The following is a 19,477-nucleotide window of genomic DNA, read 5'->3' as shown; positions in this document are numbered from 1 at the left end:
GAGGCCTAGAGAGGCCTACTACCTGTTACCAGATAACCACCTTAAGTGGAAACTGAAAGTCATTTGGAACTCAACTCCAGGGAGGCCTGGTGAGGCCTACCACCTGACAACCACAGTATGTGGGAGCTCAACTTCAGGGAGGCCTAGTGAGGCCTACTACCTGATAAACAGTGCAGGAAAGCTTACTTTCAGGGAGGCCTGGAGAGGCCTACTACCTGAAAACCATAGCTGATAGTGAGCCAGACTGGCAGTCCAGTTGACTGTCTTTGGGGCTTTGCCTTCAGGGAGGCCTTATGAGGCCTACTGCCTGACAGTTCAAAGAAGCGGGAATTCAACTCCAGGGAGGCCTGTGGGGCCTGCCACCTAGTAACCACAGTATGTGGGATTAAACCCTCAGGGAGGCCTAGTAAAGCCTACTACCTGACTACCACAAAATGTGGGAGCCCACCTTCAGGGAGGCCTGAAGAGGCCTACTACCTGAAACAGTCTAATCAGCTGGATGTAACTGCTGCTGGGGACTCGCCTAACAGGGAGGCCTGGGCGAGCCTGCTAGCTGATAGCGAGTCTATTCTGCTACTTTACCGAACACTGCTGGAACCATACTATTAAAAACTTTTCCTATAGTTTTGTCCAAGTGTATGTTCCACAATGTTGCGACCCACCTCAGAGGAGGCCTGTTAAGGCCTACTAATCAGCAGTGAGCCTTCTGCCCGAACTACCAGGGCCAACCATCGAAGGTGAGCTGGCCTAGGAGCCCTATTGGGGGCTATTCCGTCAAGGAGGCCTGCTGGGGCCTACTACCCAACTGCAGCCTTTGCGGCAGAAATCTGTTGCTACAGCATCCTGGTACCTAATCACATTGCCAGAGGCAGTGTACTCAGCAAATAGCAATACCCTTATAGCAGGGGAGTACAACATACGCCATTCTGCCTAGTGGAGGCCCCATTAGGGGCCTACCTACTAAATGCATAGGCATCAGCCCATGGCAATGCTCTGGCTTCAAAGGGAGCGGAGTTCAAAAACCGGAATGGAATGTAGTTTAGAACTCCCTGCTCAACCGGAGCCATCGTGGTGTGAGGTAGATACATACAGAGCTGAGAATGGACTACTCAAAACTACCCTGAGTTAGCGGGGGAGTAACAACCATATGCCCCTGCAATGTTAGACAGGGAACAGGCCTGCAAGTGGCTCCAAAGGGTGACAGGGATTTGTCCTGCGCCCAGCCTAGGGGAGCGGGGGGGCTAAATTGCAAGCCAACCCACTTCAACCCATCGGTCGAGCGATTAGCTCAACGGGCTGAGTGGAGCCAGCTCTAGAGGCCCAAAAACATCTCTGTTCGGCAGGGTCTGACAAACTCTCACTTCGCAGAGCGAAAGATGGCCTAACCCTGCCAGACTGATCCTACCTCAGCTACCACCCTGCATTACTCTATCACCCCTGAATGCAGAGAAAGGGGCGGGCCTTGGCCAACAACTCCTATTTAAGGGAGGAGGCTGAAATCAAGGGGAGGAAGCCTAACACATAATGAATGTGGCAGCTATACTTAGCAACACGCCTCCAACATCCCTAGCATAGCCTAGGCCAGCTACAGAGGCGGCCCGGATGAGGGCCGACCTACAAGCATAGATCTACCTGAGGGCTCGGAGGAGCCACAGCCTACTTGATTGAGAGGCCGTGAAAACACTCAACCTACTGAAACCCAACAGAGCTCAGGGGAGCGAGTACTCAGGATACCAATGTCACAAACCGATAGGCAGGACATCTATCTGAAGATCTATCTGAAGCGCCAGCGTCAGTCTAAACCTAAAGCAAAAAAGTTTTGCTTTAGGTCTACTCTACCCTCTGGGTGGCTAATAGCCCTGAGGCTAACAGAAATGAGCGGTGGCCCACCACGCATATAAAATGTTATGACAGGAAGGCCATCACATACTCAGCACAGAAGCCAAATCTTCTTTGAGCTTCTTCCTAATTCGTTCTAGCCACCAACTGGGGGAGGCTTCAGGGCCCTAAAGTCCATACTTTAATTTCTCCTCTAAGAATGACCCCCTAGGTCTATACAGGGAACAGGGTCTGTAGAGAAATACAATCAGTGTTAGTTATACACACAGAATTTTACAAACCAAAAGTTCACCTGCGGCGTGCAGAGTGAAGACTCGCCAGAGAGTTCTCAATGAATCTGGGGTCCACCACTTTTACATGCCTAAAAGAGGCGCTCACATCAACCAGTTGCTACGGCGGCCCACCAGAACATAGTTCTCATCATAAGGCCCATCCCCAGGGCTGGTGTAACGTAAATGCCTGGGGAGTCAAGAAGAGGGAGAGGGCTGGTAGAAAAAGCCCTCCAGGGAGATCAGACCCTACTTCCGCTGAGCGTTGCAGCGCTTGTGCTGAATGACCTCCCTTAAGTCCCTCTTTTTGCGGGAGGCTCGCCTCCTCTGTGTCCTACTCCTCCATGGAGGGGGGGCACGAGAGGCGACACTAGACCTCTGGTCCTGCCTACGGTCCTCAGACCAAGACGGACCAGGTCCTCCCGCCTGCCTGGGCTGGGGCCCGGATCTCAGCGGTATACAGGTCTTAAATGCAGCCGAGCGCGCCTTCGCCTCCCTAAACTTCCCAACCACCGCCTCAACGGAGGTGCCAAAAAGTTTAGCAGGCGAAACTGGTGAATCAAGGAGAAGGGACTTTTCTTTCTCCCCGATATCAGCCAAGTTGAGCCACAGATGCCTCTCTGTGGCCACCATCGCCGCCATCGATCGGCCGATCGCGGCAGCAGTCTGTTTAGTGGCCCGGAGGGACAAATCTGTGGTCCGGCGCAACTCAGCGACCGCCTCAGGGGACAGCCCTGCCCCCTGGTCGAGATCCTGCAGCAGGTCAGCTTGGTAGGCTTGGAGCACTGCCATGGTATGAAGGGCAGCACCAGCCTGACCTGCTGCCGTGTACGCTCTGCCATTCAAGCGAGCCGTGGTTTTAAGGAGCTTGGATGGCAGAGTCGGAGCTTTTAGTGTCGACACCCGCCCAGAAACGAGATAGTTCGCAAACGTCTCGTCAACGGGCGGCATCGACACATAACCGTACTCACCGATCCCCTCAACATCAGCGAAGTTACCCTGCTGATGTCGATGAATACGGGCAGAGTACGGTTTCTTCCATGCCCTCTCGATCTCTGAATGGAGATCAGGAAGGAATGGAAGGCTCTGCTGAGCTGGTGGTCTATGTTCAGGGAGAAACCGATCATCCAAACGACCGCGAACGATCTCTCCCTGAGCGCGCCGCCATGGCAACTGAAGTTTGTCAGTGGCGCGCTCCATAACTTCCACCAACTCTGCGTACACGGGGCAGGATGGCTGACGAGGTTGAGGATCTAAATCATCCTCCTCAGCCATCTCTTGCCCGGCCTGAAGAGCACTCGCTGCAGTATTAGTAGGAGAAAAGTCTCCGTCATCCCCCTGCAGCTCACTCTCGTCAGCCGATGACGCGTCCGAGAGGTTAACGCCCCCCTCGAGACTGTCAGCGAGCTCCATCTGGGAGCCCCATGAAGCGTGTCGCCGCTCTGCCTCGGCACGAGCGGGACCCGATCCGCGAGGACCAGACGCTGAACTCTCTTCCCTCGAGAAGAGAGCCAGACGAGAGGGGAGCGTTCTCATGGGAAAACGCTCACAATTTGCACAGGACGCTCCCTCAAGAGCATCCCGTGCGTGCTCTTCACCCAAACAGTACACACACATCTCGTGAGTGTCACCCGGCGACAAATATCTTGGGCACGGGTCAGCACATTTCACGAAATTTTTAGGACTTGCCTTAGATGTGCGTTTCATTTTCGCTGTAAGCAGACGTTTAAATCAGACAAAACAGTCCCTGAAGACGAAAAGGATATTGTCATGGTTTCAAGGCGCCCTTTTTATATCCAGGTCGCACGCTCATCATTCAAGCTGATGATTCACGGCTGTCGCCGGTCAGCATGATTGCTGTGAGTTGATATTTGATTTCAGACACCTGTCACACCTGAGGCGTTCCCCATAGCGTCGTTGACGTATTGTCGAAGTTCCCTTCGAAAGGGAACCATGATGTTAATGTTAATAATATAGTGCATTATAGTCGCTTTAAGAGCTGGGCGATAATAGAGTTATATTTTGTGACGATGCAAGCAATCAAGCAGTTGAGATTTGATATATAATATATACTGAACGAATAATGAAATTTTGTAATTTCATAATAAATCTCTTCTGCTTACCAGGGCTGCATTTATTTGATTGAAAATACAGAAAAAGTTTAAAAATGTAAAATATTTTTACAATTTACAACAACTGTTTTCTATATAAATATATTGTGAAATGTAATTTATTTCTGTGATGTGCTCCGCTGTATTTTCAGCATCATTGCTCCAGTCTTCAGTGTCACATGATCTTCAGAAATCATTTAATAAAGAAACATCTCTGATTATTATCAATGTTGAAAACTGTTTTTCCAATTTAATATTTTTATGGAAACTGTGATTTATTACCATTCACAAGTTGGGGTATGTACGATTTCTTAGTTCTCATAAAGAAATTATAACTTTTTTTTTTTATAAGGATGCATTAAATTGATCAAAAGTCACTGTAAATACATTTGTTATTTCTATTTCAAATAAATGCTGTTCTTTAGAATTTTCTATAAATCAAAAATCAATAATTAACTGTTTCCAACAATTAATAATAACCATTATTAATACTTGAGCACCAATGATAACGGAGCAGCTTATGAAGGAACATGTGACACAGAAGACTGGAGAAATGATGCTGAAAATTCAGCTTTGAATCACAGGAATAAATTACATTTTACATTATATTCAACTAGAAAACAGTTATTTTGAATTGTAATAATATTTCACAATATTACTGATTTTACTGTATTTTTTAATCAAATAAATGCAAGCTTATTAAGCAGAATATGCAACGATACATCTTGCAACAATATAAAATCTGATCTGTCTCGCTCTGTTATAACTGTGGGAATAAGTAAATGTCAGGCGTCCCGTTGGGTTTGGACTAATGCGTGAGTTTGTTTGTCATTTGTTGTGGGGCGTTTGTGTCTGAGTACAGGTTTGTCAAAGGAGTGGGTGATGTTTTATTTCGGAGCACAACAGCGCTCCAGACTGAACGTGACGAACATTATAATGAGCCGGTTGTCCGTCACGCTTCGCTGCTTTCCTCTCACACTCTGCAGCTTAAGACTAAGTCTGTGTGTAAAAGAGGCACAGATGATCAAGTACAAGACACACTGGGATACCAGCATGTCAAATATGAAATCTCATAGGACAAACACACACATTTCAGCCATATTAGACCCATCCGTCTTATTAACAGCAAAGCCTTGACAACACAAGATCTGAAACATAGGATCTGTTATAATGTGTGAGAGTTGCCATTACTTAATACATTTTGGTGTCAGAAATGTATATTTTTATTGAATAAAGGTGCATTATATTAATCAAAATTGACATTAAAGGCATTTATGAAGTTAATAAGATTTCTATTTCAAATAAATGCTGATCTTTTGAACTTTTTTTATTTATTAAACAATCCAGGAATTTAAAATCCATCAGGGTTTCAACACAAAAATTGTCCAGAAATGTTTCTTGAGCAGCAAATCAGCATATTAGAATGATTTCTGAAGACTGGCGATATGATGCTGAAAATTCAGCTTTGATCACAGAAATAAATTACATTTCAAATGATATTCACATAGATAAAAAACATTTTAATTTGTAAAAATATTTTACAATATTTAATGTATTTTTGATTAAATAAATGCAGCGTTGGTGGGCACATATCAATATTGCATGTATATATATTAGCATAATGAGCAAGAATTGTAGTCATATTACTTGCACTATTACATAATGAGTCAATTACTTGCAAAAACAAAACAAAAAACGAAGAAAAACATGAGAATGATAAAAGACGCCTTTGCACTGTTTAAGACAAGGTTATTATATTAATGAACTAAAACAAAAACCATTAAAAAACTTTTAGCTATTTAATATAAAATACATATTCATTAAAATAAAAAATAAAAAAGGTTAGTCTAACTTGATGTACTACAATAACTCAAATTAAATATACTAAAGCTAATAAATAAAAATTTATAAAAACGGTATAGACATATAAAAGAAAACGAATAACAATGACAAACGAAATTGATAAAATTTGTACAAAAATTTAAGTGAAAACAAAGAATCAGTATCCCTTATATTAATGAAAATTATTTTCAAATATTAACTAAAATAATACTGGAATGTGAGTTTTATTTCAGGACAGTGACTGACTATTTATTAGTTTTTATGCATCACTATCTACACTGTAAAAAATGACTGTGATTTTAACGGTAAAAAAAAACAAAACAGATTTTTTACAGTAATTTCCTGTAAAATTCCACGTAAACTAACGTTCCCAGAATTTCAAATTTAGTTTTTGAATTTGATGTTTTTTTTCTTTAAAATAATTGTTTCTTCTTCTATTTTTTTTTTTTACCAGTGTATTAGAAAGGTACAAAACACACTTCAGCACTTCAATAAGTTGGTATATTCATATTATATCAGTTAAATTACAGTATTAAACTGCACATTTTAAGGTAAAACCGTTAAACCTAAAACAGTGTAACTGTATTTTTTACGGTATAACTTCAGCTGTCGTTTTTTACCGTATATTTTACCAGGGGTTTATTCAGTGTACAAACAGTATATTTGAGATTGATGTGAATCAGATTTAATCAAAGCATTCGTGACCGACAGCATCCCAGTGTTCACTGCATGTTTTTCGCTGCGCCCTCTAGAGGTCAAAGATTGCGGTGTACGAGAAAATGTGGAGTTTCATGAAGTCGGCCGAGCCCACGGTCTTCACCAAGACGACGGCCGAGGGCGTGGCTCGCGTGCGCAAGTCCAAAGGGAAATACGCCTTTCTGCTGGAGTCCACCATGAACGAGTACACGGAGCAGCGCAAGCCCTGCGACACCATGAAGGTCGGAGGGAATCTGGACTCCAAGGGCTACGGTGTGGCCACGCCCAAAGGATCGCAGCTAAGGTGGGTGGAGTATTATAACAACCGACCAATCACAGCGCTGTTATAGTATTCCACCCACCCTGCTGTGCTTCTCTCTCTGTTTCTGTCTTCCTCTCTTTTCTCTCTGCCTGTTCTGTCCTTCTCTCAGTTTTCACCCGCGGTACTCTCTGTGATGCAGTGATATCTTGGTGGACACATATACAGATGCTTTGCATTGCAATTCTATGGATAATATATATTTAAATACATTATATATTTTAAAGGGCTCCATCTATCATGATAAATGAAATAGGCTCTTCCTTGACATACTAAAATAGTTATGATTTTTTATGCTTTCTGTTTTATTTTAGCCATTTTTTTTTAGAAGTGTTAGTAATAAAAAAAAAAAAGTCTATATAGTTTTTATTCATTTTGGTAAGATTCACAATAAGGTCTCATTTGTTAATGCATTAGCTAACGTGAACTAACAATGAAAATATATATTTTGCAGAATATACTAGCCTCTGTTTGTTAGATAATAAAAAATAATTAGCATATTAGTTTATACTATAGTATATTGACTATTGTTGATGGATATAACTTTAATAAATTTAATAAGTTAAATGCTGTACAAATATTGTTTATGTTAGTTAATATAGGTAACTCATTTTAACATATGAAACCTTATTGTAGTGTTAAATTAATTTTCTTTTTAGTTATTTTAGTACATCAATTTAAATTAAAATAAGAAATGTAGTCCTGGCAAATATCTGAAAAAAAAAAACATAATAAAAAAAATAATAAAAAATGATTTTTTTTGTTTTTGTATTTCACTTAAGTTTTATTGCATGTAACTTTTTTTACGGTTGTAGTTTTAATTTAATAGTTTAATGGATATTGTAGGAATGAAAAATAATATTTCTTAAAATGAGTTAAGAAAGTAAATGATTTAAATGGATTTAAGCAAATAAAGAAAAAAATCAATTTGAACTATTTGCAAATAATTTTCATTTTAAAATATGTACACATTCACTCTTACTTTCTTATGCATAATATGTCGAAAATGCAAATTATTTTGAGATACTAAAAAAATGTAGATACTTCAGTAAAGTTAGGTAAAGTTTTGCTTTACTATAAATACTGTCAGTCGTTTAACATTTCTATAATAAAACCTTATAAGACTTTTTATCTTCCAAGACTTCTTTCTCAGAATTGCAAGATGGAAAGTTTAAGTTATATGAATATTTATAACTTTTTAAAATGAAAAACACTCTTCAAACACAATGACAAAACCAAAAAGACTTTTTACTTTTACTATTTCGCTGTAGTGCTCATTTTATTTTATTAGTAAAGACAAAATATCTCCTGTATCCCACAAGATATCAGCGTTTGAGCTCACAGACAGTGCTGTGTGTGTGTGTTTAATATTGTTCTTCCTCCACAGAAGCGGCACTCAGGTAAACGCGTGCCTCATATGTTGCTCATTTCTTTCATCAAGCCTGTATCCTGTCTAACATCTTCATCCTGAAGTATTATTTCTCACCTCTTTCACTGTTCCTGCAGAAACCATCAGCATGTTTCACACCACGCCATCCTCTGGATGTTAAAGTTGCTTAAAATTTCTAAAGACAACATGAAACTAACATTTACTGCCGAACATAAATATCCTCTTATTGAATATTACGCATCGGGACACATTACTGTATACACCACCATTCAAAAGTGTGGAGATTTTATACTGTTTTTGAAAGAAGTCTCTCCAAGTCTGCATACATTCATTCAAAAATACAGAAAAAAATCACAATATTCTGAAATATTATTACAATTTAAAATAACTATTTGCTATGTGAATATCTGTTAAACTGTATTTTATTTAATTGATGCACAGCTGTATTTTCAGCATCATTCCTCCAGTCTTCAGTGTCACATGATCTTCAGAAATCTGCTGCTCACTCAAAGTAATGTGTTGTAAATGTTAATTCATGTTGTCTATACACAGAATTAATTTTAATAATGTGCTGTTATGACGTGCGTCAGCTGAAATGAGTTTTAATGAGCGTTCTGATCTGAGGTCAGTTTTTGACCTGTGTGGAGCTTCAGTTCTGCCTGAGAAGATTTTATTGACCGTCTGAGATCACGGATCATCCTGAGGGTAAAAGAGAGAGCACTTGATCGTTTCTGTGTCTGATGAGCTCCTTGTATTGCTATCGGCCAGTTCAGCAAACTAATCTCAGCACTGTGACCTTTGACCCCTAACGTTAACCCCTTCAGAACAGTTATAAACAAGCTGCTGGCGTTTACAGATTCTGAGTTACAATCGTACATCCACTGCAAAAAAAAATAAAATAAACCTGTCATTGTGCTGTAAGTCTAAAACTGACACTAATAGACAGAATCTCCTTCGGCTGAAATCTCACGCATGTCTGACAATAACAGTTCACCCAAAAATTTAAATCTGCCGAAATGTGCTCACCCTCAGGTCATCCGAGATCAGGATGAGTTTGTTTCTTCATCAGGTTTGTAGAAATGTAGCATTGTATCAGTGTCTAATCAATGGATGCTCTGCAGTGAATGGGTGCCGTCAGAATGAGAGTACAAACAGCTGATAGAAACATCACAATAATCCACAGGAAGCATTATTATGGACTTGTATTTTAGATGGAAGTTAAAAACAACTTAATGCTGCTGGATTTGTTTCAGCTTTTCACTTCTCAAGACATTAACTGATTGTCCTGGAGTGCTGTGGAATATTGTGATGTTTTTATAATCTGTTTGGACTCTCATTCTGACGGCACCCATTCACTGCAGAGCATCCATTGATGAGCAAATCCATTCCCATGAAGAAACTAATTGCACAGTTCCCGCAGAGATTTTAGATGAAAGGTTGAGTCTCCACACAGACCTGAAAAACAAAATAATGGATGTGAATACTGGCGTACCACGGTACATAGTATATACTGCACACTTCCTGCTGGGTTTAAATCGCGTATGAAGCATGCAGTATGTACAATACAAAATATTTTCTCTTCATATAATAACATCCAAAAGACGAATTATTAACTAAAAACATCCTACAATTATGGTGCACCAGTGAAACTCATTTGTAAATGTGCTGCAAAAACATGATTTTCTTACTCAGTGTTTTTATCTTGTTTTATGATATTTAAGGGGTCATGAACTGACTTTTTTAACATTATTTTATGTAGTTATCAAGATTTCTGCATCATAATTTAAAAGTCACAGCCTATTTTCTGTCTTGTTTTGACCTCCTCATCCGATGCTGACCACTGCTCTGATTTGCCATCAGTTGTGTGTTTGACAGCTTACATTCTTCACAGATGCACACATTAATACTAAATACATCTCAAACAATCTGTTATAACAGACAACGCAATAGTGAGCACGTATTAATAACAGTTACTCGCAACGCAATGACTGTGTTTTTCCACATCTTGGCTCTGAATAGCGTCTTGTTGTTTTGGAGCATCTGTATCCTTTGGTTTCTAGGTTTTTTTCTCTCACACTAAATGCGTGATTCGGTGGGCGGAGCTAAACAGGCAGTGATGTCACTGCGTTGCGTTGAGCCACATTATTACATCATAAAGTGGCACATTACACAACCTGTGGTTTTGGCAGATTGGCTTCAATAGAAGCAGTTTTAAGGCTAACGAGGAAAATTTGATGTTTTGGATATTTTTATAGAACAAATATGACAATATATTACGGGAATTTATATTTTTTTCAGTTCATGACCCCTTTAAGTCTTGTTTTCTGAAAAAAAAATGTTTTTATAATTTCTAAATTAAGTGAGTTTATGGTTAAATAAATCTGTTAGTGGTGTAAGAAAAATATATTGAATTCAAAAGAAAAAAAAACAAGATCATTTTCTTACTGTACTAACAGATATTAGTTCCTGTTTTAAGCAAAAACTCAATTTTAATTCATTTTTTCAGACTTAATTTCTGAAGGAAATGAATCTTAAAGATTTTATATATTTACAATTGCCAAATATATTAAGTGAGAAAAATCATGTTTTGCAGTGCAAGCAGATGTAACTTATTAAAAGTCAATATGAAATCATATCTGACACTGTTTACTTTCTTAATACACAATCCAATTTATTTGATGAACTTATCAGTTCACTCTGAATTAAAATCCCGCCCTACATTTTTTCGTGTCTCACAAATCATAAATGTCACACTGTGGTAGTAAAATTGTTGACGATTGCCTTTTTTCGCTGCAGCATAGTGTTTCATGTCATCCTTTCTTCATCAGATATGACACGCTTGTGGAAACACTGAGGATGTTTCTCTCACATCTGTTTCTCGCTCTCATTTATTCCCTCTGATGTGGCTTTCTGAAATCATCCGACTGAACATTTTAATTTGCTTCAGTCTACATTTACACTAGAAATATGTCCGTTTTGATATGCAGGCACACAAATGGTTGGCCGCTGTTCAATTTATTTCAATGACAAACAGCAGATAAAATGCATTGCAATGTCAGTATAGTAAGAAAAACATTCAATTTCTGTTTCACATTTTGCTGAAAATTACAGTGTTCATAGAAGCTTGAAATTCAATTCGTATGGGACGTTCTGTAATACCAGACTCCATGCAATTTTACATGAGACGCCAAAAAATATATCAAATGTTACAGCCAATCAGAAGACCGTGTGGGCGGAGCTATTTCAAATATTCAAACTCACGTTAGAGATTTTTAAGATTAAATAAAGCACAATCTTTATCTAGAATTAGCATTGTCATAGTTTGGAGGTTGTTTTTTCAGCCACGACATTGCAGAAATAGAAACCGTTTGACCCTTTGTCGTGTAACTTGTACGTGTTGTATATGGGCGGGGTTTAAAATAGTGGGCGGGGCTTAGCGGCTGTCAATTCTACTTACAAACAAAAAATCTGTGGTTAATACAATTTTGTCATTTTTAGTATGGTTGTAAAGGTATATTCAAACTCGCATTAGACTAAAGACTTTTAAGATTAAATATAGCACCTGTCTCTAGTTGCACACTGTTTTGTGTCTAGGCGGAGCTTGAAATAGTGGGCGGGGCTTGTCCAAAGATAATCAAACAAAAAACTTTTAAGACTAAATAAAGCACATAACCATTACTTGAGATGATCTTTGTTTTATATTGTAGGTTGCTGTTGTTACAGCAGCCGCGACGTTGCGGAAATAGAAACCGAGACCTGTTTATCGCTTAAGGGCGTGGCTTAAAATAGTGGGTGGAGCTTAGCCACTGTCAATTCTGCTTACAAAATTATGTTTTTTTAATATCAATGCTGATTTTTAAGATCAGTCATTTCTAAGTATCACTCACAGATGATAATCAAAGAAAGCTAAGTACCAAAATAAAACGCAGGTGAATTGAGAGACTTGTTATTAAATTTACATTTTATTCAGTAGTGGAAAATATTGCTAAATTAGTTTAATGCAATGAGTTTTCTGCTTCGTTTTACTCAATGTATAGTATTGCACTACTTTTTTTGACAGACAGATTGAATGAAATGAGAGCGAAAGAGAGATAGAAACAAACATCCCATAATAGTCCTCTTTAACAGCAGCTGCCTTCCACGAGCCTCTCTTATGTTCTCTCTTGTTTTCTGTTTGTTTTGTGTCGTCTAATCCGGGCGCTCATGTGATGTTTATGGTTTGTTGAAGAAATGCCGTAAACCTGGCCGTGTTAAAGCTGAATGAGCAGGGGCTGTTGGACAAATTGAAAAATAAATGGTGGTACGACAAGGGCGAATGTGGCAGCGGGGGCGGGGACTCGAAGGTTAGCCACCAATGACACGCAGAGGAGTGGTAAAAAAAAACAAAGATGACAATGTGATGCAAGAGAGACATCTGCCCTGACACGACAGCCCTCGCCGGCCAGGAACGAGAAAAACCAACAAATGTGTCGAAGGAGAAACAAACTGAAAAAAGAAGCAATTACTGTCAAAACAGAAATATTTGCTAAAAGATACAGGGTTTTCAACAAATGAGGGCTGTAACTGCACAGAAATCAAATAAAAGGAAGAATGCAGTTGCTTTATATAAAGAGGGTCCATAAGTATTTGAAATTCATCAAATTGAAATTTGAATTAAAGATCAAAGATATAATTTACAGAATAATAAATTGAATCAAAAGTTAAATAAAAATTTTTTAACTGAACAGACTGTAAATTAAGATTGATTTCAAAAAAATGTATCAATATTAAAAATGTAAAAAAAAAAAAAACTAAATAATAATAATAATAATAATAAAAGAATATCAGAAAAACTATTTGAGTCAAGTTAAACTGAAAAACACTGCATAAAATAAATTTACACACACACACATACTTATTACTATTTATTATGTGTTTTTAATACAAAAATATATGATATTAAAATAACTATTTGAGTCAAAAAATGAAAAAACAATTGATTTAAAAAATAATTTGAATGAAGAAAAAATTTAAAAAAATGTAATTAGATTTTTTTTTACATTTTCATGCATAGCATATATACACATATATAATATATATATATATATATATATATATATATATATATATAATACAATTAAATTATATATGTGTATATATGCTATGCATGAAAATGTAAAACAATATAATAAAAATAACTATTTGAGTAATATTTATAATAACAAAACAAAATACACAATAATTATTTAAGTAATATTGTTTTGTAAAACAGAAAAACAATTTGAATCAATTTATAATGAAAAAAAATACAATTTGTCATAAAAAAGTATAAAATAAATACACATGCAAAACATTTTATATATACGTATAAGCTATATGATTATATAAAAATAATAATTTGAGTAAAAAAAAAAACCCTAAATCACTTATTATTGTTATTATTATTGAATAGTACATATATAACTTATTATTGTTGTTCAATGTCTGCTCTTTTCAGTGTGGAGTGTCTTCTTCTGCGCTCTGAGCTGTTTGTGATGAGCCAATAGTTCTGGATTAGCAGTAATTGTTTGTGTTTTAATAATGAAATCAGGGCAGTATGTGTCTGTTGCCTGAAGTGATGGAGCGAGATCCCATCCATACGTCTGTGGCTCCACACACACACACACACACACGAGCTCACACACGTGCACTCGATGGGACCTCGGCTTCATCACTTCCTGTGCTGCTGTGTGCCATGATGTATTGTAAATCTAATAACATAAAATAACATGGCCTATGATGTTATTTATGTTATTCTCTCTGAGAAGAACGCCGGTAAACCTGGCGGTGTTGAAACTGAGTGAAGCAGGAGTGCTAGACAAACTCAAAAATAAATGGTGGTACGATAAGGGCGAGTGCGGACCCAAGGACTCGGGAAGTAAGGTCAGTTTCCGGACGGAAAACCGCAAGCAAACCTGAAAAGCGCAGCTCTGAAAAACACAAAACACTATGAAATTAATCTGATGTGTTTTCAGAAAGAAAAAGATGACAGTTGTCTTAAAATGTCGCTGTCATCATCATAAAGAGATATTTTAGATTTGAACTAAATAGAACCTTTAGAATGAAACATTGTGACATCACAATACAAGAACGTTGCACTATGATGTCATGATTCAAGACACTTTCATGATGTCATAATAGTGTTCGGTTTTGTCTAGAATGCAGCTTTGTTAAAGTAGAAACTTAAAATGAACAGCAAATTGAAGAGAATATACTCAGTTAGCTTTAAGGCTAGTTAGTAGAAACACATTATGGCTGTAAGATTACAAGATTATATTCAATACAAATTAAAGTGATTTAGTTAGTTTTTTCCCCCCAAATGCTGATCAACAAGATGAACAAAATATATGGTTGTAGAAGATTTCATACAGATATTTTGTGCCATCTCTGAGAGTGCCAGGTTGTATATATTTTTTATATTATAAACAATTTTCAAGTAAACTTTTTTATATATATACACTCTTAAAAAAAAGGGTTCCTCAAGGTTCTATATTGAACCCTTGGGTTCCGTACTTGGCCAATAGAACCTTTTACCAAAAAAATGGTTCTATTTAGAACCCTTGCATGCAAAGAACCCTTTTTTTTATTAAAATGGTTCTATTATTCATGTTTTATGACTGAAGTGTAAACTAAAGATTACACTATAATTATCCTTACTCAACACATTCACAAAGCATTTTGAGTCAAGACCCATGAGAATGACTGCTGTAGTCAAAAAGATTAATATCTACTCAATGTATGATTTGAGCTGTACATTAACATGAAAATTATATTACTTTACATCATAGTTTACCTTTTTGACGAATCAATTTGTGAAGAAAAACAAACTAACCAGGAGTTTTCTTTATTTTGTTTACCATATTGTGATTGTTTTAATCTACCTAAGGGAACATTAAAAAACAAATAATCATAAAAAGACCCCCTCCCCGGTGGCATATATGCGTTGCGTCATCCTTGAATTCCTATTGGTGGATGGGCGAAGATGAATCGCGAGAGGAGTCGAGGCAAGTGACAGTTAATTTTTCAAACTGAGGAGTCCGCCATTTCTGCTCGTTCATACCCTAAGGTAAGTTAAGTTTTTACATTTTTGAAATGATTTTACCGAAATATTTTGTATTACAGTTAATATTTATATTTGTTAGAATAGCCCTTGTGTTAAACACTGATACTAGAAGCAAATTTGACCTCAAAAACACTGGCGTGAAGCACTGAAGGGCTTCGTCAGCCATCGGTTCTAGCCCTGTTAAATTAATTTTGCTCCGGTTTTTAATTTAATTAAGATACAGTCTTCCTTTATTTCCTTGTTAATGTTAATGGAATTGTTAACTACAGTAAGATAGCTGTGTTATAAGGAGACGAGCTTCGAGTCAGAAGCGTGAATTTTAACGTTCATTTCAATGAAGCGAGCGCTCGTTGTTCAAATAAACGGCTCCGATTCAAATAAAAGTCAGCCGGGTGGAAGACGGAGGTGAATGATTATGTGAAAGTGTGTCGCAGTTTCACATATAGGCCTACTCATTTTGCGGTGAGTATTTTCCCCAGGCCTATGTTAACAGGTGTAACGTTAGAAGTTCTTAACTTTGGCCGGCAAGATACTTTCGTGCCGTTTTTTAACTCCAACCCAGACCAAACGAGGATCTTGATTAGCTTGTTCAGGTGTGTTTTATCAGGGTTGGAGCTAAACTCAGCAGAAAAGTGGACACTGCTACAGTTCAAAACTTCCGGCCGGTCTGTCGCTATTAAAACTGTTTAAAGACACAGTTGCGGTGCAGCGGTTTTTTTATGTTTACTGTGACGCATGCGCTGGATTAAAGTGATGATAGCACAAGGTTACATTTTAGTAATCAAATATTCTAAAGCCAAAAATGTTACGTGTGTGTTTAACGTTAGGTGTGTTTAATGCATAGTTGGTTTACGAAGTGTTATTTATGCTTTGTTTTTTTTTAATCCCCAGATAACCATGGTTGATAAATGGTCAGTAGATGACACGTGCCACTGGCTTGAAACTATAAACCTCATTGATGCAAAAGAAAGTTTCAGAGGTAACGTTACAGATGAAAATGTATAAATGTTCATTTTGTGATGTTGTGAAGTTTCAACTCACAAAGTTTCTAACTCACCTGCAAGTGCAACATAACCACCAAGCAGATTTTAGATTTACCTGTGACATTGAGGGATGTTTTAGAAGATATAAAACTGTTGCAAGTTACAGAAACCATATCTATCGAAAGCACAGACAAGTTTTGCATCATCCCCTATTTGAAAAGGCTACTTTATTTGAAGAGAACAATGAAAGTGAGGAGGAGGTTCCTGAAGATGATCTGCTAGAGAACAACTAAAATTCTTTGCTTGGAATTGATTTAAAAACTGTGTTATTGGGACTGAGACAGCATGTACTGTTGTTTTGTATTTAAGATTCTGCATGAAATGACAATGAGGTTTAAACCGACTTGGCGAAGAACATGGAAACATCTCTGAATGAAATGGCCCCAAACATCATCAGGAGTGTAAAAGAAGGAAGTCAAAAAAAAAACAAAAAAATTACGCCAATTTCATTGGACTAGCAGAGGAAACCACAGAAGGTAACTACACCATATATCTTTCCCCATCTAACCTATCTGTTCCATGCCCAGTGTAAAGTTGCATTGTTTGCATTGTCAATGTAAAGGTTGTATCTCCTATAAATTGTATTAGTGAAAACATGTATTAAAATAATGCAAATATTAAAGGAACAGTTAACCCCCAAATAAAAATCGTCATCCTTTACTCACCTCTTGTCATTTCAAATCTTTATGGCTTTCTTCTTCAGAACACAGTAGAAGATATTTTGAAGAAGGATGGTAACCAAACAACGACGGTGCCCATTGGTTTGGTGTCTATATAATAGAAGTGAATGAGTACCAGCATTGTTCGGTCACCAACATTCTTCAAAATAATTTTTTTGTGTCATGCTGAAGAAAGAAAGCTATATAGGTTTAAAATGACAAGACTGAGTGAATGATGACAGAATGTTCATTTTTGGGTAAACTATCCCTTTAATTGATTTCTGTACCTAATATACAATAATTTGTATCTGTTTGTAGGTCTCGTTAGGAATGCTGCACTCATTTTATTGCCAGCACTATTTAAAGAAAACGCCAGCTTCCTCTACTGTGTAGATAGTGTAAGTATAGTCTTCTGTAGTTTCATTAACATTTGATGCACTTGACTTGAATTAAAGGAACTGTTCATGCAAATATAAAAATATTAGTCAGTTTACTCACCCTTATGCCAAATTTGTAACAATTAAAAAAAAAATTACATTTACCCTATAATTTACTCACTCTCTTCCTTAGTCATAAACTTTGTACTGTTTGCACTGCTTTGCAATGTCATTGAATGGCACCCCAATTTAAATCATAAAAGAAATCTGTACAACTCCAGGGTTTAATACTTGTCTTCTAAAGCAAAATGGTATGTACAAATGGTACGTTAGTGAGATTACATTTGCCAAGATAGGTTGCTATAATTAGACTATGTATAGATAAGGGAATAACATCCAATGGGGTGGCACATCAGCTTTACATCGATAATTATGAGTCTTGTTGGTTCTTGCGTGTCACGTTTTTAGCTGTCATATCTGTGTTGTGTCATGAACTATTCATTTAAAAGAACGAAAGAACCGATGAGATTCAAAGTAATCAAAGTGGAACTGATGTGGTAATGTTGACATTCAAACACATTACAAAGCTTTTTATTATTAAATATATCTCAGATTGTGTTAAACTGGAGAAACAGTCATATACATTGGTTGTTTTTTTGGTAAGTAAATTATGGGGTAATTTTTAAGTCTATTTGATGACTTCTGTTAATTGGTGAAAAGCACTCAAAAGGTGAAATGTTTGTTTTACAGGAACCCAAAGGTGCTACACCAACCATAGTGTTTAACGGCTCTCCTGATCCCCTCAAGGCTGAAAGTGTCAGCATTATAATGGACAATGTGAACATCATAAGAGAGGCAGACATTGACATGACACAGGCTGTGGAATGCCTATTTGCAGTCTATTTTCTCTTCAATGTGCAGTACCCGGTTGACATTAAGCACACAATGACTTTTATTTAAAAATATATGCTTAACCTTAGACAACAGCACGGCAAAAGAACACCAATACCTGTACTGAAAATGTATAGTCAACTTGTGTAAATTGTAGAGCTATTTAATAGTTGTTTTAACTGTTCATGTATTGATTTTTATCTGCACTGTTAAATATAAAAAAGATTTGTTTTTCCTCATTTCAGAGATATATGTAAAAGTGAAGTACTGTATATGTACGTAAACAAGCTTATGTATGTTTATTGCAAAGTGAAAATGCTTAAATGAAATAATTCAAACTAAATGGTTAAATGTAATTAAACATCTTAAATGTGAAATTTGCTGTCTAACACAGAGTATACAAAGGTGTAATTTTAAATGACACTACATTTTTTGTATAAACAGTTGAATAAATTGAAACATTTTAAATTTTCTGGATTGTTTATATTTTCTTATTCAATAATAATTTTAACTTGTTTAATAATAAAGAACCCTTAAATGGTTCTATATAGAACCATCTAACTTGGATTCAAAGAACCATTTGGGGTTCTTTTTATGGAACCCATTAAAGTGGTTCTATATAGAACCATTTTGGAGTTCCATATATGAAGCGGGTGATAGAACCATTTTTGGTTCTAAATAGAACCATTTCTTTTAAGAGTGTATATTTCAAATAATTAATTGTTTTAATTAATTATCATTTAAATAAAAATGTAATAATTATTTCCCCCAATTTGATACATAGATTTGTTCATTTAAATGCATTTTAAACATTTTAGTTTGAAGTATTAAAAGAACAACAGTAATGTGCAAAATACAGTCATTTACTTAGTTATGAATTTTCTTTTCCAAATACAACAAAATATAGAAGAAATATTTAAAACACATTTAAATCAATACATTAATGTATCAAACTGGGGG

The 19,477-nt window shown here is 37.0% G+C and overlaps 2 protein-coding genes and 1 long non-coding RNA gene across 6 annotated transcripts in view; 2 read left to right on the top strand and 1 right to left on the bottom strand.

Moving 5' to 3' along the window:
• LOC128029077 (guanylate cyclase soluble subunit alpha-2-like) overlaps positions 1 to 19,477 on the bottom strand; it is a 174,570-nt gene that overhangs the window by 94,424 nt on the left and 60,669 nt on the right. The window lies entirely within an intron of this gene.
• LOC128029075 (glutamate receptor 4-like) overlaps positions 1 to 19,477 on the top strand; it is a 77,342-nt gene that overhangs the window by 53,033 nt on the left and 4,832 nt on the right. For 2 of the 4 annotated variants that reach the window (XM_052616550.1, XM_052616552.1), the window contains exons 13-14: positions 6,814 to 7,061; positions 14,253 to 14,367. In XM_052616550.1, the coding sequence (XP_052472510.1) occupies positions 6,814 to 7,061; positions 14,253 to 14,367 (363 nt within the window). Of the gene's footprint in view, positions 1 to 6,813; positions 7,062 to 12,694; positions 12,810 to 14,252; positions 14,368 to 19,477 lie in introns of all 4 variants that reach the window. The other 2 variants (XM_052616549.1, XM_052616551.1) reach the window with 1 other exon arrangement.
• Positions 15,264 to 18,751, top strand: LOC128029083 (uncharacterized). The gene is made up of 4 exons (XR_008187299.1): positions 15,264 to 16,526; positions 16,900 to 17,066; positions 17,568 to 17,647; positions 18,377 to 18,751. It is a non-coding gene; the product is annotated as an uncharacterized LOC128029083 (long non-coding RNA).

This window comes from Carassius gibelio, chromosome A15 (genome assembly GCF_023724105.1).
Source record: "Carassius gibelio isolate Cgi1373 ecotype wild population from Czech Republic chromosome A15, carGib1.2-hapl.c, whole genome shotgun sequence".
In the NCBI taxonomy this organism is placed as follows: domain Eukaryota; kingdom Metazoa; phylum Chordata; class Actinopteri; order Cypriniformes; family Cyprinidae; genus Carassius; species Carassius gibelio.
Note: the sequence above shows the minus strand (reverse complement) of the source record. Positions and strands in the feature narration are given on the sequence as shown.